Genomic DNA, 27,872 nt, shown 5'->3' on the forward strand with positions numbered 1-27,872 from the left:
CCAGCAGGATGTACTCAGTACCCTACCTGATTTGGCTTATGAATCAAGAAATATTCCCAGCCCTGACAGATTCACAGATGATTCAGAGATGTTTGGGTTGGAAGGGACCTTAGCAGCTCATGGAGTCCAACCCCCTGCCCTGGGCAGGAAAGAGTGCTGGGGTCAGATATCCCCAGCCAGGTGCATGTCTAGTAGGGGTGTGCAAAGATTTGGTTTCAGCCTGAATCAGGGACAGTGATTTGATTAGTTGATTCAGATCACTGTCCCTGATTTGATCTGGCCAAATCTGAATATGAAGATTTGATGCTGATTCAGAGAATCTGCGATTTGGACATAGACACAGCTTTAAATGTTTTTTCTACATACCTCGAGGTACCAGTGAGGCTGCTGATCGCTGTGATGCTGGGGCGCATGGAGCATCCCACAGAAGCATGGGGAGGCCCTCCATGTTCTCGGCAGCAAACCTGGGTCCACCAGGGAGCACATGCCCCCCGCCTCTGCCCCCCTCCGGCTCAGTGATTGGTCATGAGGGGACCCCGGGTGCTGCCCCAGACCCAGGAGGCACAAGTTGCTGAGCCAGGGGGAATGGCAGGGGGGTTCAAGCACGCTCCCCAGCAGACCCACTTCTGGGTCTGCTGCTGAGTGTGCTGGGGAGCCCCCCCCACACTTCTGTGGGACACTCCATGCACCCCAACATCGCAGCATTCACAAGCCACCTGCTACCTAGATGTAAGTAGAAAAAACATTTAAAGCTGTGTCTATGTCTGAATCGCCAAATTTTTCTGAATCTCTCCAAACTGATTCAGAGGGTTCCGATTCAATTCAGAGAGATTAAAAGGTCCTCTGATTTAATTCAGATTTGGAGATTCAGCCACCAAATTGGGCCGAATCTCCGCTGAATCGAGTCAGGGACCGAAGCTTCGCATGGCCCTAATGTCTAGCTTCCTCCTAAAGATGTCCAAGGTAGGGGAGAGCATCACCTTCCTTGGAAGCCCATTCCACATTTTGGCAACCCTTACCATAAAAAAATTCTTCCTGATGTCTAACCTAAATCTGCTCTCCGTCAGTTTGTGGCCATTGTTCCTAGTTACTCCAAGGGGTGCCCAGGTAAACAGAGCATTTCCTATTCCTTGCTGTCTCCCTCGATGAATTGGAAGGCAGCCACAAGATCACCTCTCAGCCTTCTCTTATGAAGGCTGAAGAGATCCAGGGCCCTCAATCTCTCCTTGTAGGGTTTTGCTTGCAGGCCCCCAACCATATGAGTGGCCCTCCTCTGAACACTCTCAAGGTTGTCCACAACAGAGCTGATCACACATGATGCTAAGCATCCTCACCTCCAATAAAGCCAGTGGGAACTGAGCATGCACAGTGTAGTACAGGTTCCCACCTTTTAGAGAAACCAGGCAAAACATGGAGGGACAGGTCATGGAAGAGAAAGGAAAGAAGAATTGTCAGTGAATGGGGAGAGAGACCGAGAAATGTCCATGCTGGGATTAATCCACTGATTTACTGCTTGACCAAATATCATGCAATTAAAATGTAATCAAATATTGACTTTGCATACAGAGAATTGGCTCATGCTGTTGGAAGTAGCAAAGCAACCAGAGTTAAAAGTTGTACTGAACTCATTCATGCAGTGCTACATAATTACAGAATGTAAAAGTCTCCTTATAGATTTTTAGATGGATTCTTTTAGTTTCCACTCTTGACCCGAGCATTCTTCTGCACAGCCACAATGGGCAGTAGCCACTGAATGGCAGTCATCATGCATCTTTCTTTTGTGGTGTGTGTTTCTGTGGCACAGATCCCTAATCATTGTGTTCCTTTCAGATAAAGCAGAAAAAAGACACTCAGTAGATTTGCTCCACTCTGGGCAAATGAGATGGGAAAAGAATATTGGCTGCCGTTCTTGCTCCCACTGGAAGGCACTATTTCACCAGCTGCCAAGTGGCTGTTCTTTATTGTCCACTGCTGTTGGTTTGCCCATTGCCTGGTGAGTGGCGTTAGTAAGACAGCTTAGAAAATGATGCAGCCTGACTGAGACAGGTTCCTCTTAATGTTGAGAGCTTAGATTAATTGTTCCCTTCCTACAAGTGCCTCAGCAGATGAGGAAAAACAGAGGTAAGGGTAGTAGCAAAGATTCTGCTCTTCCTGTCCAGCTCTTGCCATCCAGCAGCCCAGGGACTGAATGGCTTTGTCCCAGAGCAGAGTAAGTGAACACAATGATGTAAAGCTTACTCGATGTTGGTGTCATTCCCCAGAGTGCAGGGGCTGTACGTGTACTTGTAGACCTGCAAGGGGATAAAGTCAGAGGTGATGGCGATCACTAAGCCATTGCCGATGACAGACAAAATGCCAATGCCCTCCAGAACCTGCAGCCAGATTCCTGTAAGGAGAGAGGACATTAGAGTCATGCCCAGCTGAGAGCATCAGCTCTACTCTGGGGCACAGGATGCTACCTACCAGCTTGAAATCTAAGGAAATGTTGCCACTGTTGTGAATGGAAAGAAGACAGGGCTTGGCAAGGCAAAATCAATGGAATAGAGGTCTTTGGGGCACAGCCAATGTCTCAGTACAGCAGCTCAGTGTGGGGCAGAGGGCACTAAGGTTGAGATTTACTGAGCACTACATCCTAACCAATAAAGTGGGCAGATGGGCCATCAGGAAACTCCAGGCAAAGTCGTGGCTTACAAAACAGGGGACGGGCTGTGTGGTTCAGACTCAGCCAAAGTGTGCATCCATGCCGCACCTCTGTCTTGATCTGCAACCCCACCTGCAATGCTGCCCTCCCCTCCAGCTCTCCGAGCCCGCCCTGGAATAGCACTTATGGGCAGACAACGTCATGATTTAGATAAGGAATGTGTAGCGGCATTTCATGTCACTTATAGCAACACCAGGGCCAGCCCACAGTTTTTTGTGGCCCTCTGCAAGAAATAGTTCTGGGACTCCCTGATGCGAAGAAGTCAGTGGCGGGGGGCGGAGTGTGGCAAGCAGCCAAAGAAGCTGGTGGCAGTGGCAGTGGCAGAGGGGGATGGGGGATAGCAAGTGGCTGGACGTGAAGCCAGTGTTGGTAGCATCAGTGGCAGGGGTGGGGGTGGCAAGTGGCCGGACACTGGGGGTCCCTTGGCTGCAGGACCCCCTGTGGCCACTGGTTTTGCAGGATAGGATGGGCCAGCCCTGGGCAACACATACACAAACTGGATCCCTTTAGTGTTGAGCACATGCTTTGACCAGTGAAAGCTCCCCTTTGTCCCTATCTCACCGATGTCCTTGGCTTTCCTAGGCACCAGGCGTCTCTGCAGCTTCACCATCTTGATGGCATCCAGCCGGATCTCAATGATGTTGTTGATGAACGCCAGCATTGGGGCAAGGGGGAAGGCAGCCACAAAGATGGTGGTAAAGCTGTACTGGATCACTGACAATGGGAGAAACACCAAGCTCTGAGAGAGGAATCCAGCAACAGAGGAGAGGGCCTTGTGTTTCCTGTATTTGACATCCCGGTAATGGCATGACCTGGGTTGGCCTTGCAAGGGTGAAGGGTGAAATGTACCATCTTCCCTTTCCCCCAGTGACCTGTCTTCATCATAGAAGGTGATCAAGAGCTCTCTGCCCTCCATACAGGTGAGTAGATAGAGAGGGTCAAACTCTAGTGCTGGCCAGCTCAGCTGGACAGGGTGGTAGTATGTGTTAGTGGTCATACCAGTACTAGTATGTTATGACATCCATGAATAGGGCACAGTAGGGAAGGATAGGAGTTGCCACTCCTCAGGCATAAATTGGTCAATTTATGCTTGTTGGGCTTAAATTGCTTAGGGATCCTCCTGGGGCATCTCAGCCCAAGGCACAATCTATCCCTCAGTGTGCGAGGGTCACTAAGCAGCCAGGAAACTGGACCCATTTTCTCCTGCCCCTGCCCTGGACACAGCAGGTTCTGCACAAGAATAGGCTGCTGAGTGAAGAAGTTGCAGGGGTCCTTTCCTCCCCCACCCACCTCTCAGCCATGGACACAGATTCATCAAGCCTGACAGCATTCCACAAGCCCCAGGACAAGACTGAAGCTCTGAACCCACCCCACTAACACAGAATCACAGAAAAGTAGGGCCTGAAGGGTGCTTAGAAAGTCCAACCCCCTGCTCCATGCAGAATCATCTCTAAGCCATCCCAGCCAAATGATTGTTTAACCTGCTCTTATCAATGAGGGTTGCTGCTACTACTCATGGGAGCTCCATCCCTGACAGCTGCATGGTTAAGAACTACCGCTCACACCACGCTGTCAAGAATTGGAGCCCTCTAAGAGGAGCACTGTCACAGGGCATTTACATCACCCTGAACCCCAAGTGCTGAGACACTGGGAATGACTGCACATATGTCCAAGACCCAAAACTGAGAACTACATTTTCTCTGCAGCTCAGTGTCACTTACTCATTTCCAAGAACTCATTAAATAAGCTGAAGATGTTGACTTCATTCAACTGGTAGTTTCTCAGCCACTGCTCATTGCAAGGGTCCTCAGCTTCGTTTTCCACCTGGACTTTACTTTTGACCTTTGTGTTCACCGGCAGCTGTCTTATCTTGTAGGTAATCCAGCTGGAGGGACAAGGATATGAGGGATGAGGGATGTGAGCTAAGAGACCAATTCTGTGCTTACCTGAGCTCCTGTGGAATTGCTTCCTCTTGGGTGCCAAAATGAAGGCCTGAGCCAGAGGTTTTTTTAAATGCAGTGTACTAACATCATGCATGCACACGCACACACACACACCCCTCAAATGCACATGGACAAATTCCTTCTCCCAAGCTTATCACTTTATAACAGGATGGTTTACTAACAATAGAGAGGTAATGTCCCTCAATAAGATGATCCAGTAACTCTAATTCACAAAGAACTCAACTGTGGGCTGCAGCCTCCTGTTGATGAGCAGGTACTTGTGTGACTAGGTCTGCTGGGCTGGTGGGTGGCAGAGTGGGGAATGAAAGTTCTCCTTTGGTGTTGCTGCTAACGGGTGGGAGATATGCACTGAAGTTTGGGGGATAGCTTACAAGGATATGCTAAGAAGCTACAAGATCCATTCCAACATCCAAAGAAAGGTTCAAGATGCCAGATTGACAGCTATCTGTGGGATAAGCTATTCAGTAGAAGTAGTTTATGACTGCGACTCGATCTGTTTGTTCCTTCCTTCTCTTGTTTTTGTGAACGGATCTGAGTTGAACTCTTTGTAGGGACCTTGTTGGGCAACTCATTCGGTATTCAGAATGAACTATTGTGGTCACCTTTGCCACAGGATCTCACTTCTGATCCCTGATCAGATGGTCTAACCATTCTAAACTACTTCTGCTTCTTCCTGAAGCAAATGTCATTTAATTGTGAGAGGATTTCAGGATTGAACTAACATCACCATCTGGCTTCACATTCATTTTCCCTAAGGAGAACTCCCATGAGTTCCACTTTCTGTAGAATATCTGACTCAGACACACAAGAGCCCCTATGGATGCCCATGACATGCTGACTTACGGGGAGATGTACTCTACCATGTTGCTCAGAGTCTGCTTTAGGATCATTATGGTAGCCATCTGGATAAAGAGGTCAGTCATGCATCCACTAGGGTGGCACTGCAAAGAGGAGAGAGACTGAGAGTCATACTGCGCAAAAAAGCTGGCCTGGCTTGAGGCCTGGGAGGGAGGTTGCTAGATGTTGTAGCAGAAAGCCCCCTTTGTACATTTCCCTTCTGGACATGGATATAACAGAACCCCCTTCTTGCCTGCACCTCCCTCCATCCCCCCTATTTTGTGCATTTCTTTTCCTTCTCAGTATTGGCAGAGACCTAGCACACTCATTGCATGGGTGTGGCAAGACTCAGAGCCAACCAGAAAGCTGAAGTGGCTTTTTGTAGGAGAAACCTAGAAACTGCATCTACATATCAATTAAGCTCAGTGTGACTACAGAAAACAAAAGAACTAAAATATCCTCTGTAAAGACTGTAAATATATCCTGTGCTAATCTAACTCACTTACTGTTCCCAGTAGTCTTTGATCCTCACTACCTCACATTGCATTTTTATATGTCTCACAGGGCATTTTCATATTTCATCTGTCTCATCTTTATATTTTATACTTTTAAGCTGTCACGGGGAGAAACAGAAGGGCAGACCCCGAGGAGCCAGGGGGGAACCCTGGGGTTAGGAAACCCCCAGGGCAGGCAAAAGTAAAAGGAAAGAAACAAAAGACTTCTTGCCTGTAGCAGGATCAGCAGCGAAGCCAAAAATGGAGGCAGGACCTGAGTGGCTCTTTAGCAGCTTTATACAGCTTTATACAGCTGCGGCCAGCAGATAATGCTGGTGGCAGGAGCCGGCCAGCGGATATAGAAAGAGCCGCTGGCAAGGAAGCAGGGGAGAGACCTGCGGGGACCTTAACAGGGAGGTCCCTCCCAGAGCCCCTACAAGGGGGAAAGGGGTGAGAAGCTGCCTCTCCCAACACGAGGGAATGCAGTGAAGCCCACCGCAGGAACAACGCTGCTGGCAGCAGCACAGGGAGTGAGGAAGCTGTAGTCCCTTGCTCAGACCAGGGACCCGGCCCTGTAGACTAGAAAGAATGGAAGGAGGGTGACGCTAGGGGCTACAACCGGGGAGCTGGAGGGAGCAGCAGCCACCAAGACGCCAGACCAGGTGGGATCGTCGCAGGCTCCAGTGGGCTTGAGGAGACACCCCAGGTGGGGGACGAAGAGCATAAGCAGTGTGGGGGGCTGCAGAAGACGGGCCCAGTGACGTAGAGCCCCCCCAATAAGGGACGTATGGGAGGTGTGCGGAGAAGCCACCACAGGTCCAGCGAGCCCACAGGCGGTCGAAGAGTGAGGAGGAGAGCGTTGGAGCTGGCAGTCTAGCCAGGTCCCAGTTTATGGCTGCCTAGGGACCTCAGGCATCTGAGGCCTGGCATTGTTGAGCTAGACGTGAGTATAGAGGGCAAGAGGCAGAGACCTTCCCTTTTTTGTGCACATCTTCATATTTTCTTTGTTGTTGATAACGTTTCTTTTGTTTCCCACCTTTGGAGGGGTTATGGTGTGTGGTATCTAGGGACCAGGTGTTGCTTAAGACCAGGAGGGGTTACTATCCCCTGGGAGGCCAGGCAGTAGTAAGGTGCTGTGGGCGGAGGTAGGGTTAGGCCCCACAGGCTGATACAACCATCCCCAACGAGCATCTGCAGAGCCCCAACAGTCGGAGAAACCAGCCAAAGGACATCGTGAACCTGTTAAGGCAGAGTGTAAGGGCGAGGTAAGGGGGAGGTGGAGCCTCACAGAAGATCATCATCCAGTTGCCCCATACTCAAAAGAACCCCAGCAGTCGGACACCCCACCGCTGGAATAAGATACAAAGTCATAGCAGGTGAGACTGGGGGAGAGACTATTTGGGAGAGAGACATCCACTTGGCAGGACAGCAGGGACGGACAGGTGAACACCCCGGAGCATCTGGGGCCGCGAGGCGCGTGACCGGATGCTCGAGACCACACGGGCACATAAACTCTTAAGGAATGTACTCCCTGTAGAATGAAGTTACACCCTGGACCACTGTTAAAATTGCATTGAAATTGTAATTGTAAAGTGATAAAATCTGTTGAATGAATGATGATCATCAGTAGAAAATAGCCTAGCCAAAGGAACTCCATTTTAAGCTAATCAAGGTAAAGAACTGATTCCTAGAACTGAGCACTCACCCTATGGACTATTCCTGTAACCCATGACAATACAGACATTAAGTCAGTAAGTCAAGGGTGGACTCCCAAAACTTCAGGTACCAGCAGGCAGAAACCTCTGTGACTAACAGCTGTCAGGTGCTACTCAAGACCCACGTGGGACAGCAGCCTCCGGATTGGGTAACCAAGATGATACAGGGAGATTACACAAGTCTGCCAGAAAGGGATAAAAGGCAGTGGAGTGTGACCCTCAGTGGCACCTTCTCATCTAGCACCTGACCTACTGAGGCAGAAGGACAAACAGGTGACCCCTTTCTAGAGAAGACATCACCTTGAAGGAAGTTGAGCATCAACAGCAAACTCCAGGGCCTCAGATAGATAGATATACTGATACCAGTGCTCACTACCACTGCAGCAGCCACTACACACTATACTGCATGGGTTTGAATGAGTGAGTGCATGTGTGTGTGTATGTGCTACGGTGACCAGTAACGCCCATAACTCAAAGTTTGCATTTATGATTTTATTAGAAACTTCACATCCCATCCAATAAACTAGAATTTATTATGATCCTGTGAGTTGGTCCTTTGTAGCCAACAATGTGCCTTAGCCAGGAAGAAACTAAAGTGATAGAAAGGGTATGCTGGATAGAAGAAAGCAAAGGGTCTTACAGAGACAGTGCCAGGTAGAGGGGAGGAGAGAGACAAAGAGGACATTAGCACCAAAGGGCAGCAAAGCATTATGGGAACATCACTTACCTCTTCCAGCCTCCATTTGCCAGCTACACGCACATAATTCCCAGGTCGGCCATTAATCCTGACCAGGAAAGTATAGTTAAATATCCCAGAACCTGGTGCTGAGAGCCCTTCACCCTGCTTGCACTGGACTGCAAGGTTAATGCCTCCTCCACCACCCCCTCCTGAGGGTTAGAGAGGCAGAGTTAAGAACACCAACCCAACAGGAAACCACAAGATGAGGAGGCAGAGAACTATACTCTGGGGTTAAATCTTGTCCCCACTGAACTCAACAGCAAAAGTCCTGTTGACCTCAGTGGGGCCAGCATCCCCACAATGAATCAATGTGGGAACACTCACATTCCCTGTGTCCTTACTAGCTGTCCATGTCCCTCCCACCAGCACAGCCATACCCAAGAGCTTGACTGTATTCTCCAGGAGCAGAGCAGGCACACAGGGTCCAGCCCACACCACTGTTGCTGTGAATATTCCCAATGTACACAAGCCAGCGCGGATCGGTGGGTGCTGCTCATGCTCACCTCCCCAGGAAGAAGGCAACGTAGATCAGCGAGGAGAAGTGGGTGAAGAACTGGAAGGTGAAGAATTTCACTGTGAAGTTGTTTTCACGCTGAGAGAATGTCCGCGGCTTCTCTGGAAATAGGAGGGCAGATGAGCATGTGAGTCATGGAAGCAGAAGCTTCCTTCTGTCCTGGAGAGGCTCCCATGGCACGTCAGAGTGGAGCCTTCCTTGCAACATGGTCAGGGATTTGGAAAGGTTTTATCTAACACTGATCTCCTGGAATTCATATCCTCTTTCTACAGATCCCCAACTGTCCCAAGGCATCAGCACAACAATCAGTGTAGATCTAGCCTCTAGGAGGAGGCTCCTCAAGTTGGCTGTGCACAGGGTTCTACTTGAGGCTAGAGCAGAAGCTAGCACTCATGAGAACAGGATGGATACCATGGTGTGAAGGAGACAGAGACACATGCAGCTATCATGTAGGTTGTAATCTGGCTCCTCACCAGGGACTACCTAACCTTTATTACAGACCCCCAACTACAGCCTGTCTAGGGGGTGTAGAAGACCAGAACTCTGTGATCGCTCCACATATCCCTTTCTTTACAAAGAACAAGATTAGATTACAGCTCATTATAAATGATTAACAACAAACTACACCCCGTAAAACTATTTGTGCTGCTATACCAGCCAACCAACATATACACCTAAAACTATAAATGGATGCTCAGAGGTCAAGTCTGCAGAGGTCTGCTTGGTCTTCCAGACCTTGTTCTAAATTCTTCAGAGTTCCTATCTAACAGCCTTCTGACTCACTTCCTTGAGGAGGAGATTCATTTTCATGCTCTGCCCCTGTTCCTTTTGGTGGTTGATCCTTTTTATGTTGAGGTAGAATATACTGAAGAGGAACCCAATTTCCTCTTCAGTATATTCCAGAAAGGCTGAGTCAGCCTTTTGGAGTACCCACTAAGTAAACCCAGGGGTATCTGCCATATTTTGGACAGTTCCAAGCATTTGGAAACTTTTGAGCCAAACTTTCTTCCCTGGCAGCAGGTCTGGTAGTGGTTTGCTCTGTATCAAATATTGAAGTTTTTTTGCTGCAGCAGTTTTTGTTCAGCATCTTGTTTCTTAAATTCTTGTAGGTTGGGCCATCTAAGGTTAAGCTGCACTGGTGCTATAGTTAATAGTGTCCTAACTCGCTGTCCCATAAACCATTCAGCCGGGGAGAATCCTGATGCCAATGGCATAGATCGATATGTCAGGAGTGCCGGATATGGATCACTGTATCTACACAGAAGCTGTTTCAGAGTCTGTACTGCTCTCTCAGCTTCTCTGTTGCTCTAACCATAGTGAGGACTGCTAGTGTGATGTTTAAAATCTAAGTTTTCTGCAAACTAGGAGTAACTCAGTGGTAAATTGAGTTCTGTTGTCCAATATGAGGACCTCGGGAACACTCTTTCTTGCCATGGCAGGGGGTTGGATTTGATGATCTGCTCAGGTCCCTTCCGACCCTACTAACTATGAAACTATGAAACCAGGCCTTGCAAAAGATAGACTTCAGTTTTTAGATGACCTGTGCCCATCTGTATAAATAAATCTAAGTCAACGTACCTGGAAAAATAATCAAGTGCAATAGCATATGTGTATTCTTTTCATTCCTACCTGCTGCTAAGATCTATCTGGTATCATAGTAAAAAGTAATGGCTTGAGAGACAGTTTTTTTTCTTTGTTGTATTCCTTACCGTCCACTAAAATTTGAATTTACTCAGCCTGAACCAGTGTATAGATTGCTATGCACACATTGGTTTCCTATTCACATCTGGATTACAGTCAAAGTGCTAACTTTGCTCTCTGGAGACCCCTGTGACTGGGGTGCTGGTTTTCTGGGAGACCTGCCTTTTCCTAAGGTGGGATTGATAATAGCCTTCAAATACAAAATGGGCTGCTACAAATAGACCAGCTATTCTCTGGATTCACAGGGGACAGGACAAGAAATAACAGACTTCATTTGCAACAGTAAAAATCTAGGTTGGATATTAGGAAGCAGTTTCTAACTCCAAGGGTGACTAAGCATTGGAACAAATTGTTAAGAGAGGTAGTGAAATCTGCACCACTTGGAAGTTTTTAAACACAAATTAGACAAACATTTGTCCGTAATCATTTAGATAGGGCTGATCTTGCCTTGAACAGGATGTTGCTATAAGATCAAACTCATGTTTCTGTAGGGAGGGTTTTTTATCAATCCACAAATAAATACTGTTCAGATGGGTGCCAGCTGGCTGTGCTGGTGGTGTCTACAGTGAATATAACAAAGGGTTCCCCTTACCCAGGTCACAGAGGAAGAGCGCCATATATCTGTTCACCTGCAAAGGAGGAGGGAGAACAAAATGAAAGACCAGTGATGGGACTGGGGGGTGGATGGCAGAAAGGAGAGGAGAGATGCCATCCCATGCTGCACCATACCTTGGTCATGATGACAATGGTTATGTAATGCAACACAGCCCCAGTCAACACCGCCAGTGTGTTGGCCTGTTCTTGTATTAAGTCAGAGTCACTCTGGCTGAAGATCACGGTGGCCACCACACGGTAGATGACAAGCGCGTGGGCGATCCCTATCAGCACGATTATCTGTAGGTTGGAGGTGTCATTAGAACCTGGGAGGGATTAGATCCAGGAGTCAGCAGAACATGTTGCTGGGGGAATGGAGAGGAGGTAATAAAGCAGTTGGGGGAAGCTGACCAAACAGAGTAGATGTGGGGAAATGACTGGGTGTATGTACTAGAAACTGGCTTTTGCCACACCAGGAGTTGCCTCCCTTCCACTCCAGTGTGAGTCTATAATACTGTAGAAGCTCCTGAATTATCCAAAGAGGAAAATTATGCCCAGCAGCAAAAAACATTTCCTACACAGTTACTGTACTACCCTGCAAGTGTGCTTGGCTTGTGCCCCAGTGGGCTAATAGGATAGCTCATTGCCCATGTTCACACAGTCTGTGCCAGGTAATGTCAACTCTGATGTGGATCCTTGTGTTTTAGGCCTATTTGATGACCTTGGACACATGGGCATATGACCACTACATTACTTAGAGCTGCCACTCAGTGAAGCGGTGAGAGAAAACAAGAGCACCAACTGATTATGCGGGACAAAAAAATGAAAAAAGGAGTGTGCACATGGGCTAGACGTTCAAAAATAGTTTACCCTCGGAGGACACCAAGCAGAGCACCCCAGACAGCGTCCACTGACTCTCAAAGGTGGCCAAAGAGCTGGCAGCTACTGCTCAGTGGTGCTTCGCTTGGAGACAGGAATGGAGGAGACCCAGGAAAATGGCCCCGCAGTTCCCAGGGACCCTCCTGGCCAGAGCCTCCTTCCTGGTGAAATAAATGGCCAGCTTGGCCAGGGCCAGAAGGAGGTCGAACAGGAGGTCCCAGGTCTTGGTGGGCCATGGATGGTGTGTGCAAAAATAAATAAGTGTGGTGCTCTGGTGAGGTACCGGAGGACTGGAAGAGGGCCAACGTGGTTCCCATCTTCAAAAAAGGCAGGAAGGAGGACCCAGGAAACTATAGGCCGGTTAGTCTTACCTCAATCCTAGGCAAGCTGTTTGAGAAAATTATGCTGGCACACATCCAGGAGGGGCCAGCTGGGGACTGCATGCTTAGGGGCAACCAACATGGGTTCATCAGTGGCAGGTCATGTCAGACCAACCTGGTGGCCTTTTACGATCAGATCACCAGATCATTAGATGCAGGGGTAGCAGTGGATATAATCTTCCTGGACTTCCAGAAGGCTTTTGACACTGTCTCTCACCCCGTTCTCATTAAGAAACTGGGGGGCTGTGGTGTAGACACCCACACAGTCAAATGGGTCGCCAACTGGCTGGAGGGCCGCACCCAGAGGGTGGTAGTGGATGGGTCCTTCTCAACCTGGAAGGACGTGGGCAGTCGGGCTCCGCAGGGCTCGGTCCTCGGGCCCGCACTGTTCAACATCTTCATCAGTGATTTGGACGAGGGGGTAAAAAGCACCCTGTTCAAATTTGCTGATGACACTAAGATGTGGGGGGATGTGGGCACACTGGAAGGATGCAACAGGCTACAATCAGACCTAGACAGGTTACAAGGGTGGGCGGATGAGAATAGGATGGGTTTCAACACAGACAAGTGCAAGGTGATGCACCTCAGGAGGAACAACCGGCACCACACCTACAGGTTAGGGAACTCCCCTCTTGTCAGCATGGAGGCAGAAAAGGATCTTGGGGTCATCATTGACTCCAAGATGAACATGGGCCGGCAGTGTGGGGAGGCAGTCAGGAAGGCCAACCGTACCTTGTCATGCATCCACAGATGCATCTCAAGCAGGTCCAAAGAGGTGATCCTCCCCCTCTATGCAGCGCTGGTCAGGCCGCAGTTGGAGTACTGCGTCCAGTTCTGGGCACTGCACTTCAAGAGGGATGTCGACAGCATGGAGAGGGTCCAGAGGAGGCCACTCATATGATCAGGGGACAACAGGGCAGGCCCTATGAGGAGAGGCTACGGGACCTGAACCTGTTCAGCCTCCAAAAGAGAAGGCTGAGGGGGGATCTTGTGGCCTGTTATAAACTAGTCAGGGGGGATCAGCAGGCATTGGGGGAGTCCCTGTTCCCCCGAGCACCGCCAGGAGTGACCAGGAATAACGGTCACAAGCTGGCAGAGGGTAGGTTTAAGTTAGATATCAGGAGGCGCTACTTCACGGTCAGAGCGGCTAGGGTCTGGAACCAACTTCCAAGAGAAGTGGTGCTGGCTCCTACCCTGGGGGTTTTTAAGAGGAGGTTAGATGAACATCTTGCTGGGGTCGTTTGACCCCAGTACTCTTTCCTGCCATGGCAGGGGGTCGGACTAGATGATCTGCTCAGGTCTCTTCTGACCCTAGAAACTATGAAACTATGAAAAGTGCAGTCAGAACCTCAATAAGAAGTCAGGGGTGGGCATAAATGTGCCAGATACATGCCTGTGGTGATGGCTCCATGGAGAAGCCACCAGCCAAGATCCCTGGTGGCACATGGGATCAATGTAGAGTATGAGCTAGGCCACTGGGTCCTTGTGTTTTAGGAGCTAGACTGAAATCACCAAGTTTCTACCACCTTGGTTCTGAACCTAACTGGCTACTTGGGAAGGCCCAGCCGATCACCAAGCTCCTGAGATAATTAGTCACCCTGCAATTGCTTCTCTATGGCATTCCCATTGCAAGTGAGACAGCCATCCAAAAGAGATACAAGCCACATGCATGATTTCTCCTATAGCTTAATGTTGTAAACATCCATAGGCATTTGGAAATGGCTAGTTAGGCAACAGTAATAGCACCTACTGTAAGCAGGACCAGGAGGAGCACAATCATACTGCGGAAATATGAGTGCTGATACTTCTGGAGATCATATTCTGGGTTATTGATAAGCTCCAAGGCCAGCTCCTCCTGAGGAAACAGGAAAAGAATGAATATTAAAGTCATGCACTAGGGGCATTGGTAGTAATGTTTTCAGCTGGCAAGCCAAAATGACCCAGCTTAGGTTGGAGACAGGCTAGCAACTGGCCGCAGTTGCTGCCACCACCACTGCTGCTGCTTCTCTCCTCTGTCCAGCTGTGGTGTGGGCAAAGCTCCCACTACTACAAAAGTCCTGCTCCCTCCCACTTTACCACACAGCTCTGTGGGCTGGATCTGGCCTATGGGCCATAAGTTGCCAAACCCTGCTTTAGGGGAATGCAAGACATGGGGCAACATAAGGTACTGCACCTTATGTCAATGAAAATTTTAGCATGGGACATTATGACAGGTACCAGCAGGTAGAAGAGAAACAGGACTCTATTGTGGTAAACCCAAAAGGAAGTAACTTGCAGCATTGAGCTTGGACTTTCTCACCCTGGCTGGCCTAGGCTGTGTTTATACAGCTTTCAGAGTGCACCTTAGAGCATTCCTGAGCAGCGTATCCTGCCACAGGATCCTGCCCTGCATATGCCAAACATGGAAATGGAGCTGTGAAACCACCCTGAGGCAACCAAGCTTCTGCTCTCAAGCTGCCTGTCTTTGGGGCACTTGAGACCAGAGGCAGGGAGATTCCCCACCTCATTTTCTGGGTTTGGTTCTTATGGAGCAGGATCCCAGTAGTGCTCTAAGAAGTGCAGCAGAAGTCATAGAAGTAATGGAGTCTCCAGATAACTTGGCCAGGCTCACATGTTCCTGGAAATCACCCTGTCTTATATTGTGTGCCTACAGGGCTGTTGCTTTACGTCAGAAGTGACAGCACAGTTACTGTGGTGTGCATCTGCGGGGGAAGATCTGCATCTAAGGGTACAGCAAGGAGAACATTTCTTGAGACTTGCCTTTCTCTCCTAAAAACCTCAAGAAGATCTGAAGTCCCCACTCCTCCCACTGTGCTCCACTGGTCCCTGTTAGGAATCCAGCAGGGTGACACTTCCCTTCCTGCCCCATACTGCAAACTGGAAGCCCAGCTCCAAGTGTCCTTTCAGCAGTGCCTTTCTGCTCCATTTGCCAGCACACAGCTAGATTTTTACCTTGGTCCTGTCAAGAAAGATGACAGCACAGGGAGGGAGCAAGGAGAGAAGAAGACAGTGAAGATGACAGCACAGGGAGGGAGCAAAGAGAGAAGAAGACAGTGAAGAAGAGAACCTCATTCTCACCTCATCTTCATCCCAGCCATACAGTTCCCAGCCACTGACCACGTCAGCCCTCTTTCTCTTCCACATTTCCAGGAACAAAGTGGCTGCAGGTGTAATTAAAAAATAGCATGCTCAGAAAGGGTGCCATAGACCAGAGACACCTCCTTCCCTTGGAGACAAGGGCATTGTGGAACATTCACAAGAGCACCCACGTCCTCCCTGCAGGCTAGAAGTGGGAAGGGCTCCTGAGCAGACTGGAAATCAGGTTAAATGCCCAGCATGAAAGAAGGTCACCTGGACCCCCCAGTAGATGAGCCCACAAGGGAAAGAATTGGGACCATGGGGACAATCTAGAATGAGGTTCCCAGATGGGGCTGAGTGGACTCCCTCTCCTTTGTGTAACAGACTCCCATTCACAGGTTCCCCCTCATCTTTGCTCTGGAAGGGACCTCCCCCTACTGGCAAAGCATTCTATGCTTTGCCCTGCAGCACCTACAGGGCAGAGAGTACAGCCTGGGGTAGTAGTGGGGGAAATGGAGATGCATGAGGTTTATGTTGGGACTCTGGGCGGCTATAATGATGAGAAAGGCCCCTGGTATAAATCAGAGGAAACGGTTCTGATTTACAGGCCTTATCTACATGGAGACACTCAGAAAAATTAATCTGAATTGACTTTTAGAGTGGAATGATTAAACTGAATTAATTCCCCTGGGTGGATGATCTTATTAAGATGAGTAATGACTTTAATTCGAGTTAGCTTACCTGGCTATACAAAGCAAAACAAACTAAATGGAATTAGAGCCACTTTCACGCTGCATAAAAGTCTGCACCCCAGAGGCCTAATCCTGTTTAAATAATCCAATTAATTTGGCACCTTTAGTTAATTCAGGTTTATTTTCCTGAGTCCCTTGGAATAGGCCCACAGCAAATTCTGAAACCACCTCTTCAATTTCCATCCAGGCCAGTCGAACTGGATTATGTGCCTAGAGGCTATTGCCATTGGAGTATTTAAAGCCCACGGAGAGATGGTCCACCAAACTCATCCCACACTGCTTCACTGTGATATGGTATACACACCCTTATCCAGCAGTAGCCCAGAAAGGGTTAAGGGTGGGCCTAATTGCCTCTTTCTGGGCCCATCTACAGGAGATGCTACATTGCTGGAGGGACCAAGCTATGTTGCTGCAGCTCGTCGCTATGCCAATATGGCATCTCAAAATGACTGTGTGCCGCTGGGACTGTGCAGTACAACGTAAGGTGGGTACTGATAAAGCAAGTCCTAAACAACTGCAGTACCAAATGTGCAGTCAGGGGGTAGATGTGCCCTCTATGACCATTTACTTGAACAGAAACATCTGCTATAAGGCCACATCTCACAAGACACTGACTTAGCAGTTGTTACTGCACAGTCAGTGTTTCATGTAGACGTGGCCTAAAAGACTCAGGCAAAATGGTGGCAGCAGATGGAGGGATGGCAGGCTGCCTTGACGGAGGTGGCAGAGCTACAAGCTGAAAAGCAATGGAAAGGGAAAAAGCTGCCCAGTTAAGAAGGTAGGTAGTGGCCTGAGAAAGCAGCAGTTTTCTGATGCTTATTACAGGCTTCTTGGACTGGACTACAGAGGACGTGGGTGGGCTTGGATTCCACTGTCTTTGCTTCCCTGCAGGAGGGGTATCAACGGCCATGGACACAATGGTGCTAAGGACTCACGAGTGAGGAGTGGCCCAAGGTGGACTATATGGTCCGCTGAGATTTGGGTTGTGAGCCTGAGCTGTTATGTGAGATGTGTGAATCACTAGGTGGTAGAGACAGGATGTGTCTTGAGTGAGACAAGGAGTGTTATACCACAGCTGGCTGTGATGAAGGTGAGTGATGCACCACAGACAGTGATGGAGGCCTCTGAAGCCTGCCCAGTGACTGTCAGATGGGAACATCTACATCTGGATTTCAAATACTGATGTAAAGTTGAAAGTATCACCATAAGTAATCTCTCAGAATTTCACCAATTCCCCTTCCCTGGTAAAATGAGCAGGTGGTAAAATGACACCAGCCTTCGAGGCAAAACAGATGTTATTAGGCTCTGAATGAACTACTGTAGAAACCAGGTTGCCATGACTGTAGATTGTTCAAACCCTTATTATAAGAGCTGCTGAAACCTACCCCACAGAGCCATGAATATTGCGAATAGAACAGTCCCCTCATTGTCAACCAGGTGAGTAACCTGGAAAAGAAGAGACAAAGGAAAAAGGGATCATGAAAGAGCTGGGCACCAGCAGAGCAGACCATTTCCAAAAGATGGAAGAGGTATGTGTCTTGCAGAAGGGACTCAGGCCCCCGTGGGACAGCATAGCATCAGGCCTCTGCGGCCCAGCCAAAGACTGGCCACAAAGGTTAAGGATATCCTAGGTGGGATAGAAAAAGCCAAGCTGAGGGATCTTTGCAACCTGAGCCTAGAGAGCCCTTGCCTCTCAGAAAAAAAGAGCCAACAAATATGGCTGTAATTCCCTCATGTATGGCAGGGGGCTGGTGAACACTAGGGAGAACTCCTTGGGCACATAGCTTTAAGGCACTAGTTGATCTGGGATTACAACACTGAGGTCCAAGCATAGCAGCAACTGGCAACAAGGACATGTAGACAGCATTTACATACCTTGGCATAAATACAAGTGTCAGACAGATGCCAGAATGGGCACTTCTGGTCACAGAGTGGGCACATGATGGTGGTGTTGGCTTCACAAATCTCTTTGCTGTAACAGGAAAGCATGTAAGGAACAAAGCAATTGCTTTTCTACCCAACCCATCATTTATTTGTTCTATACATCCATTACATCCATCAACCAAAGGAGAGATTGCAGGGTCATTTCCCAAGTAATGGCCAGCATAAAGCTTTATGTGTAGCTCTCAGATACTAATGCCAGGGGGATCTTCCCCTTGACAAACCTCCTCAGAGAGGTGTCCACAAATCCCCACATGGAAGTGTGGATGCATTTGACCATCTGTTGCCCATTGCCTAAAATCTATTCCTTCCATCCAGAGCAGACATGATATTAGTTAAAGTGAGCCAAACTCTGTATGGGGCTGTATCCTTGCACATTCAGGTGAACTCAATAGGAGCCATATGACTACAGGTCATGGACCATTCAGATAACCACCAGAGAGTTAGAGGGCTGCTGCAATGTTTCTGATGGAGACCTATTTATTCCATTAAGTGGACTTTGCAAACCCTCTGCATGCAGAACTCACATAGCAGACATAAGCAGTTCCATGCTCATAGGATTTAGCTCCAGTATTGAATGCCATGATATACACAATAGGTAACTTTCTGAAGAATGCCTTGCGTTCAGAATTTTGGCTAACTACATACCAACTATGCAATTGGTCTAATAAAAGACATCACCCACAAAAATCCTTACCTCCTGAGTTTCTCTAGCCACACATACCTCTGCACGTTTGGGCACACAGGCTCATGTGCTTGACATGCCTAGGTCTATGCACACAGTAACCTCTTGTTGCACTTGCCTGACTTGACTGGAATTGAAATAAATGATTCCATATATGAAGAGGAGCAGGCCTGGAAAAGCAGCTAGAGACAGGATGCAGGTGTACCAGCCCAGCCAGGCAAAATACAGAGCCACCTTCTCCCCAAAATACAACCTGAAAGACAAGGCCAGAGCTGAAAACCAGTCTTCACAAAGATTTCATCTAGCACTAAACTGGCAAATGTTGGGAAAGTTAACTGTAAAATGTCCTTTGGTAATGTTCTTCCCACTTGGATCTTTCCTTTGGAATTTCCATCAAGATCAAGTATGCTGTTCAGTGGCCAAGTATTTCCACAGTGAGGATAGATTTGGCATACAACTGATTTATAAACAGTTTGGGAAACGGGAATGAGCTGTAAGATGCCACCATTTCCTGAAAACACAAGAACTTTATCAGTGGAGTCAAACCAGGGGAGAACACAAACAAGGGGCTTCAGTAGGATGAGATTAACTTAGAAGAATGGGCAGTACTGCTACAGATGAAGTTTGGTATTGACAAGTGCAAAGTGTTGAACAATGGAGGGGATAATTGGAACTATTCTTACATGAGTTTTAAATGATTTTCTGACAACATAGAGAAAATTTGGGGATCACTGTGAATAGTTTAGGGAAGATCACTATTCAATGTGTAATAATGGTCTAAAAGTTAAAAAGATGGTTGAGACTGGAAAGAGGGAATAATATAGGCATTATTTATGTGGCTTCTTCTGTAACTGTTCAGTAGAGGTCACCCTATTCAAAAAGTGATATGAGCTCCCACAACAGCAGGGCCCCCCGGCCCCGCTCCCCTGCCGGAAGCCCCAGCAGGGGCTTCTGGCGCGGGACCACATGGCTGCCCCAGCCAGAACCTCAGGTAAGGGGGAAGGGAGGTTAGGGGGGCCGGGGGTGGGGAAAGGCAGGGGAGGACCCCAGGCAGCAAAGGAGCTGGGGGATAACTGGCCTGGGGGAAAGCTGAGCACGGGGGGGGGGGGGGGGAGTGGCCCCTCCCCCACCCTGTGGCCAGTGCCTCGTGCTGAAGCCACTCTCAGCCCATGTGGGGCTGCCTGTGCCTGCTCCAGACAGCCCCGCATGAGCTGCAAGTGCCTGCAGCAGGGAACACTGGGCACAGGGCGGGCGAGAGGTTGCTTTTCCCCTTCCACACTCAGCTTTTCCCCGGGCTACTTCTTGGAGCGGGGAAAAGAGGCCTGTCCCCCGCCCCATGACCAGCACCCTGTGCTGCAGGTGCTCGCAGCCCATGTGGAGCTGCCTGTGTCTCCTCCAGACAGCCCTGCTTGGGCTGCGAGCACCTGCAGCGCAGGCTTCTGGCCACAGGGCAGGCAAGGGGCTACTTTTCCCTACCCCACACTCAGCACCACCTTGTAACCTGGCCCCACTGCCATCCTGGGCTCCGCACCAGCTCCAGGCTTGCTCCTCAGGGATGCATGTGGAGACAGCAGCTGCGGCCCCCCTGCTTGCTGCACTGGACAGTGTTTACCACTGCCACCTCTGGGCTACCCAGCACGTGAGCTCTGGGCGGCCAGCAGCAGCCAACACTGCCCGGCATGGCAAGCGGCGGGGCCGTAGTTGCTGCTGCTGATGGGCAAGCCCGGAGCTGGCATGGAGCCCAAGCTGGCAGCAGGGCCATGTTACAAGCTAGTGCTGAGTGTGGGGAAAAGCGGCCCCTCGCTCACCCCATGGCCAGCACCCTGCACTGTAGCCGCTTGCAGCCCATGTGGGGCTGCCTGTGCCTGCTCCAGACAGCCTCGTGTGGGCTGCAAGCACCTGCATCAGGGAGCGCTGGTCATGGGGCAGGCAAGGGGCCGCTTTTCCCCGCACTCAGCATCAGCTTCTTTCCTGCTGGTGAGCAGAGGGTTGGGGCTGTGTACTGCCCCCTGCCTGTACTACAGGGCTGGGGAGTGAGCAGGTGTGCAGGTGCGGGAGCCAGCAGGAGCATGGGGCCTGCACTGGTGTCCTGGGGCCACCAGTGCAGAGTGGCAGGAACGTGAGGTCCCGGCCGGCAGGCGCTCTATGGAGCCAGGCCAGCTCCCCACTCTTCCTGCTAGTGCAGCCCAGCCCAGCTCCACAGACCCCTGCCAGCCTATGCCCCGCTTTGGGCCCCACCAGTGCTGGACCTGGGACATTGGTCCCAAGATGGTGACCAGGGGGCGGGGCACCTGTCAAGGGGTGGGGCTACCCATGCGGTCCTCAACAGCTTGCCAAAACTGGGTAAGCAGCCCTCCACCCAAAATAATTGCCTGCCCCTAATCTACATCATAGGGTCCAGTCCTCTGTAATCTCAGGTGACAATGTTAAGGATGTTAAGTTCACAAGGGTCCAGAAGAACATCTGCTCCAGCCCCTCACCCTTGCACTCGAAGCCACAAAGCATTCTCCAGCATCTAATACCAATCTTAGAGTCTTTAGTACAAAAAAAAGGCCAAAAATTTGCAGTGGGACGCAGGAGGAGATCAAAAGAGAACTTTAACCTTTTTTGCTGGCTTAGAATTTATAAATATCTTATCATGCTTGTTGCTTTCCTCTTAATTCCTTCCAGTTTGACCACTTCTTTTTGGGAATATTGATTATAACAGTGAACACCATTGATAATAGGAGTTGATATTGTACTGACTAGTCTACAGTTTCCTGCATCTTGCTCATTCCCTTCTTTAAGACAGCTTGTGGACACAGACAGAAATTACATTTGTCATGTCATCAGCCCTTTGAAAATGCTCTATAGCCATACCCTAACAGAAGAGCACAGCTGCAGAGCACTCTGATTATGTGACAAATTAACCCTCATTATATGAGGGTACAAATGAAGGCTCTCCAAAGTGGAGCATCTTCATTAACTTCTGCCTGCTCCAGTGGCTGGGCTGCTACAGCCCAGTGCCATTCCCAGTACTGTCTCAGGTTGGGAGAAAGTGACAAAGGAGGGGAGGGGACCTTGGATTGGAGTTTGCCCAGCCTGTGCTAGAGTGGAGGCAGGTGGATTGGAGCCCTCCACCTTGGAAGGCTCCAGTTTACCCACCCCCACTCCAGCACAGGCTGGGCAAACACCAATTCCAGCTCCGTCTCCTCTTTGCTCCTGAGACAGCACTGGAGCCAGAGGAAAGAGGGCAGGGGCTAGGGGTAGAGGCTGCAGATACACAGCCTCTCTTGCTGGATCAGCTCCAAATTTGAGCTCAATTGCCCACGTTCCCAACACAACAGCTAATGACTGTTGAGTTGGGAGGATTGGTCTAATTCATGGTGCTTTCTGTGAAGTGCCATGAGTTAGACCAGGAAGATACACTTCTATCTGTGCCTTCCATGTTTGTCCTTCTCCATTTCTCTGGGACCTGCTCTGTCCTCCATGAATTTCTGAAGATAATTACCAATAATTCAAAGATTATGTTACCTACTTCCTTCAGCACTGTACAGTGAATTTCCGGAGGCCCTCCTGACTTGAATACAACTATTTTATCTAAATATGTTGTACCTGATCTTTCCTCATTTAGGCCTGAACTTTTCTTCTATGTAAAGACTGAAGGCAGTGATTACTTCAGTTTTTTATGCCTCACCAGTTATTTCCCCTGCTTTCCTGTTTTAGCAACAGATCTATAACTTCCCTTGTCTACTCTTCTGATATATTTTATAGAACCTTTTCTTGCTACTTTGTGTCCCTTGATAACTGAAACTCACTTGGCATCTTATCCTTCCTGATCTTATCCCTACATGCTTGTGCAGTCCCCTTATATTTGTCCTCAGTCATGCACCCTTGTTTCTTATAATGAATGGCCTGATGAAAGCAGATTCAGAAATCTGTCTTCTTGTACAAGACTAATGGGACATTCCACAAAGATGAAATGTAGCAAATGAAAAGGAAACGCTGAATTAACATATGGAATCTTTTGCTGCAGAAAACCATGGAGGCCACAAATTTAGCAGGCTTCCAAAAGGTCTAGCTATAGCCATGGATAAGAATGGCCAGAGTTAGTATTTTAAGAGTTAATGTAACCAGGACTTTTAGTTCAGGCCATAAGGCAGCTTCTAGCTACAAGAGTAGAAAGGAGAAGAAGTCCCCAAAGGCAGCTTATCCTAAAACTACCTACCATAGAATTGCTATTCCTTTCTCTGTTGCAGCTCATTACCCTCAGAGAAAGAGTATTAAATTAGACTATCTGCTTCTCTGTTCTAGCATAACAATCCTCAGTTCCTAAACCTACAGCATTTAAACATATTGAAAATTAAGCAGATGAGGTTTGTCCAGCCCACAAAGAGAGTTTTGTGACTTGAGTCATGCACAGTGAAGATATTCTGGGTCCTGTTTGCTGGATGGGCATTTTGCACAGTGGCTTTTGCTGTCCCATTCTCTGTGTCTCTGTGTAGTTACCGGATTTCTTCAATTGGCTGTCTGCAACACATACTTCGCCATCGGGCCCATTTATTCTTCAGGAATTCTCTCTGTTCTTCTTCCTGATAAAAGAACTCAATCAGATACAGAAAATAAAATGCAACCTGCCAGCCTCTTCCCCTCCCCCTTTCCCCTTGCAAATCCTGGGTCTCCCATGCTGCTGCTAGAGGCTACTAGGTGTTGGTATGTTTTCTTCCAGACATCTCTCCATCCAACCAAAGGATCCTTCTTCTACTATTCCTACATCTCCCTTATCATTTCAGCCCAAAGACTTGCTTCCTATCCTGTATCTACATATGTACATTTCCCCTCCCATCCCTTTCTCCATTGATGCACCCTCACATTCTTCACCTCATGCAGTGGAAATGCAGTCTCAAATACTTTCTTTTTGATCAAGTCTTGTAGCTTCTCTAAAGCAAGACAGGGAAAAGAAAGTTAGCAAGGACAGGATAACATGATTTCTCCCCAGTAGTCAGGATGACCCCTAGGCCAAAGACCCACCCCGCATTTAAAGAAAGGCAGTTTCCTGCAGAACAGAACTGGAGCCCTAAGACAATCTGATCAGGTGTTGAAAAGGAATATTTAGTAATCAGTCTGTCCCTAATTATGAGGTGCTGCTTGGTTGGTGGAGGCAAGTAGCATGGAGGAGGTTAGCTTATAGAGTGATAGTGATGGCACCCTCACCAGAGTCTGGCTGGAACCATTAGTTCATCTCTTTAGGTGGTTGTGCAGGGTACATCACTGTGGTGCCCGCATGACTCTGTGTGCATATACAGGTGAGCTTGTGTTTGTATATTCATGTGTGTGTGGATATCCATGAATGCTGGTGTGAACAGCATTTGTGATACTGTGTAAATATTGGTGGCAGGGCATATGGGAAAGAAGATGGTGAGCTGGAAGCAAATAGTGCATCCTTACCCTGAGAAGCAATCTCTGTGTTTTGCAGGATAAAGTTGACGATGCGTATTCTGAAACACAAAATAAATTAAAATAAATGAGAAATAAATGCTGGGCAGTTAACATGGGCCAGAACAATTGGCTTTGGGTTACCAGGAAGGTGGGAGACGAGGGGGAAGAACTACACTAGGATCCAGTTTAGGCAGAGGGGATATAGTCTGGGTTTATTAGTGGGGAATGGGTTGGGAATAAGCTAGAGGGAAGATGTGCAAAGACAACCCAGCATCAACCCACAGTTGTGGGTGTACTGAAACAATCTCCCAATGAACCTATACAATGCTTTAGGTTTTCTCTCCTTGCAATCTGTAACCATCCCAACATCCTGACCTCCCCATGAAGTCAGCAAATATTATCTTTGCATCTTAGATAAAGAGGTGAAGTGGGGTTTTTACTGGGTCTGTAAAGCTCAGTAAAACCATTCTTCATCTGAACAGCACTTGCAGCTTTGACTTTGTAAACAGGGCTTTCTTGCACTGAAACATATGAGCTATCCGAGGCATTGGTCTGAAGTAGCAAACCCCGGACTAACAGCAGGACTGAGATCAAGGTAATGCTCACCTGGTGGTGATGAACACATCCTCCTTTGTACTGGAATTCTGTGACCCTCTGTCTGGGTTTCTCAGAAGCCACTGGTATTTTCGGAAGATTTTACTCGGAGCCCGGACACCGTAAAATAACTTCTTGCCTTGAATTTTCTGAGTGCGGAAACAGGGAAGGAGGTTAGAAAGTGGCAGATAGAGAAAGTGCTGAGAAATATTGACCCTGGTTGAAATGAGATGGGTAAAGAGCTGTGACATAGACAGGAGGTGGGGTTCTACAGGATATTGAGACGCTGAGCAAACTCTTGTGAAACCAGAATAGCAACATCAAGAGAATGGAGTGGAAAGTCCTGTCCCCATCTTTTCCACAGTTAGCTTCTCTCCTTTTCACTCCACTTCTGCTCTGTTTCTCACCTTCTGCCATACCTCACTTCTCTAGGGTAGGAAGTCTTTCATTCTCATCTGACAAAGTGTTCACTCTCTGCACTGTCAAGGCCCTGTCTTTAGAACCCTATTCTTCCAGGACATCCTTCTGCCTCCACTGCTCACCTATAATACCTTGAGCCATCCCTCTCATGAACTAAGGCTCTGCGTCTCTTCTCTCCTGTGCCCTAAGCCCTTAGAGATAAGGTCTTGTTTTGTGTCAGTGAAGCACCATGTTCTACACAGTGGGTGCATCTACACAAGAAGTTTATGGGAAGCTGCCTAATTAGCTCAGCAGTAAAGTCTCCGCATCTACACACACAGCTCTATTAGGCCATAGTAAACTAATAAATGCCACCAAAGGTTAGTATTTGTAAATACAGGTACTATCCTGCTGTGGCATTAGTTACTGTGCAGCAACTCACATGTAGACACTGACAGGGCTGGCTGGGGTACAAGGGTACTTCAGCGCGGGGGTTGCCTGCTGACCAGCCCTGGACTAAAGCACCCTTATGCCCCAGCCAGCCTTTCCACACCACATTGACCTGGGTTGGAGCAGCCCCAGGCTGGCAGACTGACCCCCAGGACCTCCTGCCAACCACGGCTGCTCCAATCCAACTCAATGGGCTATGGTCCTGGGCACATTTGTAAATATATCACCTAGAAGCAATAAACTCTGGTGTGATATGCACCAGAGTTTATAGTGTTGTATGATTAAGCTTCTGGTGCACTCTTTGTCTCAGTGGCTTAGTTACTGGGCTGCGCCAGTAATCCTGTGCATCACCCTGAGGGACCTTTCCATCTCACCTTGATAATAAATCCTTTCTTTTCCAGCTCTTCCAAAAAATTCTTCCTCTTAGAAGCCTTCTCACTGCCCAACTTGTGGTGGTCACACACTAGGACAAAATCCCATGTCACCTGGTTCTGGTCAAAGAAAACAGCCAAGTGAAATCCATTAGCGGTAACTTTATGAGGGCTACCTCGATAGCTTCATCCTTGTGTTAAGGGGATGGATCCACCTCACTGGGTCCAACTGGTGGCCCCTAAGCATTCTCTCAATGGCAGAAAGAAGTGAATGAACACCCTCTTTGTGGTTTTGAGGGGAGACTCCCAATGTGGCTGGGAGCACTGGTCACTCTCATCATCAGCTTGGACCCCTGGAACTTCCTTCCAGTAGGACTTAAGGGGATGCCTGAGGCCTTTCACAATCCCAGTAGATGAAATAATGAGAAATTGGGTAAATGTTCCCGCTAGGGGAAATGCCTTACTATATTTAGTGCTGGTCACAGGGAATGACTTGGTGGGGGATCTGCAGGTACAAGGTAACCTAGGGGACAGTGACCACCTATTAATAGAGTTCACTATCCAGCAAAAGGTGGGCCAACTTCAAAAAGCTCAGGAGATTAGTTAGGGAGGAACTGATGGGCAAAAGCATTGGAGAGATGGGAGTCCAGGAGGGGTGGGCTTTTCTCACGGCACTGATGCTGCAGAAAGGGACCATCCCAGTACACATAAAGGGGGGCAAAAGAGCAAAGAAACCCTCTTGGTTGAGCAGGGAAATCCAGGAGAGACTGGAGGTGAAAAGAAAGGCTTACAGGCTGTGGAGGCAAGGGGCAGCCACTAAAGAAGAGTATACCTGCTTGGGTTGAGCTTGCAGGGAAGCAGTGGGGAGAGCTAAAGCACAATGGAGCTTAGGCTGCCAGCAAAAGTTAAGGATAACAAAAAGTAATTCTTTAAATACACAGGAAGTGAAAAGAAAGCACAGGGTAACATAGGGCCCCTTCAAGATGGACTAAGGTAACCGGTAACAGATAGGATGGCCAAAGCGGAGCTCCTAAATGATTTCTTTGCATCTGTGTGGTTTAACAAAATTAAGTGCCATGTGTTGTGTTCTTCCTAGGGAGGTAGAAACAATTGCCACAAACTGAAGGAAAGCAAATTTAGACTGGACATCAGGAAAAAATTATTTACAGTGAGGGTTTCCAAGATATGGAATATGCTTCCAAGGGAGGTGGTGCTGTTCCCTTCCTTGGAGGTATTTAAGAGGAGATTGGACAAACACCTAGCTGGGGTCATCTGACCCCAGCACACTTTCCTGCACAGGGCAGGAGATCAGACTTGATGATCTCATAGGTTCCTTCTGACCCTAAAATCTATAAAATCTATGAAACTGGATCAGAGCCTGGTTCTGCATTTTGATGTCACACAGGGTTGTGGTGATCACACTTTGAATTCTCCACCACTGGACAGAATGAATGTAACTTACTGGGACCAAGACCTCATATTCTTCTATAGGAAATTCTCTCCAGGGAGTCAACATAATTTCATCCTATGGAGAAAGGGAAAGAATTAAAAAAGGAACGGATTGGAGTTCTCCCAATCATAGCACGGTCACATGTTTTCCCAGTGTCTTAAACTGAACTCTGGAAAAGGAAAAAAATACCTATTATTACACTGCCCCAAGGTTTCC

The 27,872-nt window shown here is 48.4% G+C and overlaps 1 protein-coding gene across 1 annotated transcript in view; it reads right to left on the reverse strand.

Moving 5' to 3' along the window:
- Positions 1–27,872, reverse strand: part of ANO9 (anoctamin 9) — a 57,481-nt gene that overhangs the window by 7,174 nt on the left and 22,435 nt on the right. Inside the window, exons 2-20 of the mRNA XM_090032334.1 lie at positions 27,669–27,731; positions 26,210–26,326; positions 24,999–25,135; positions 24,402–24,451; positions 23,835–23,893; positions 23,463–23,545; positions 19,093–19,227; positions 18,224–18,320; positions 17,734–17,794; positions 15,597–15,679; positions 14,269–14,373; positions 11,395–11,559; positions 11,258–11,294; positions 8,954–9,065; positions 8,439–8,496; positions 5,509–5,606; positions 4,423–4,586; positions 3,263–3,415; positions 2,239–2,386 (exon numbers count right to left, since the gene is read on the reverse strand). Coding sequence (XP_089888460.1) covers positions 2,239–2,386; positions 3,263–3,415; positions 4,423–4,586; positions 5,509–5,606; positions 8,439–8,496; positions 8,954–9,065; positions 11,258–11,294; positions 11,395–11,559; positions 14,269–14,373; positions 15,597–15,679; positions 17,734–17,794; positions 18,224–18,320; positions 19,093–19,227; positions 23,463–23,545; positions 23,835–23,893; positions 24,402–24,451; positions 24,999–25,135; positions 26,210–26,326; positions 27,669–27,731 — 1,925 coding nt within the window. The remainder of the gene's footprint in view (positions 1–2,238; positions 2,387–3,262; positions 3,416–4,422; positions 4,587–5,508; positions 5,607–8,438; positions 8,497–8,953; positions 9,066–11,257; positions 11,295–11,394; positions 11,560–14,268; positions 14,374–15,596; positions 15,680–17,733; positions 17,795–18,223; positions 18,321–19,092; positions 19,228–23,462; positions 23,546–23,834; positions 23,894–24,401; positions 24,452–24,998; positions 25,136–26,209; positions 26,327–27,668; positions 27,732–27,872) is intronic.

Source organism: Crocodylus siamensis, chromosome 2 (genome assembly GCF_052110815.1).
Source record: "Crocodylus siamensis isolate JL-2025a chromosome 2, ASM5211081v1, whole genome shotgun sequence".
NCBI classification, from domain to species: domain Eukaryota; kingdom Metazoa; phylum Chordata; order Crocodylia; family Crocodylidae; genus Crocodylus; species Crocodylus siamensis.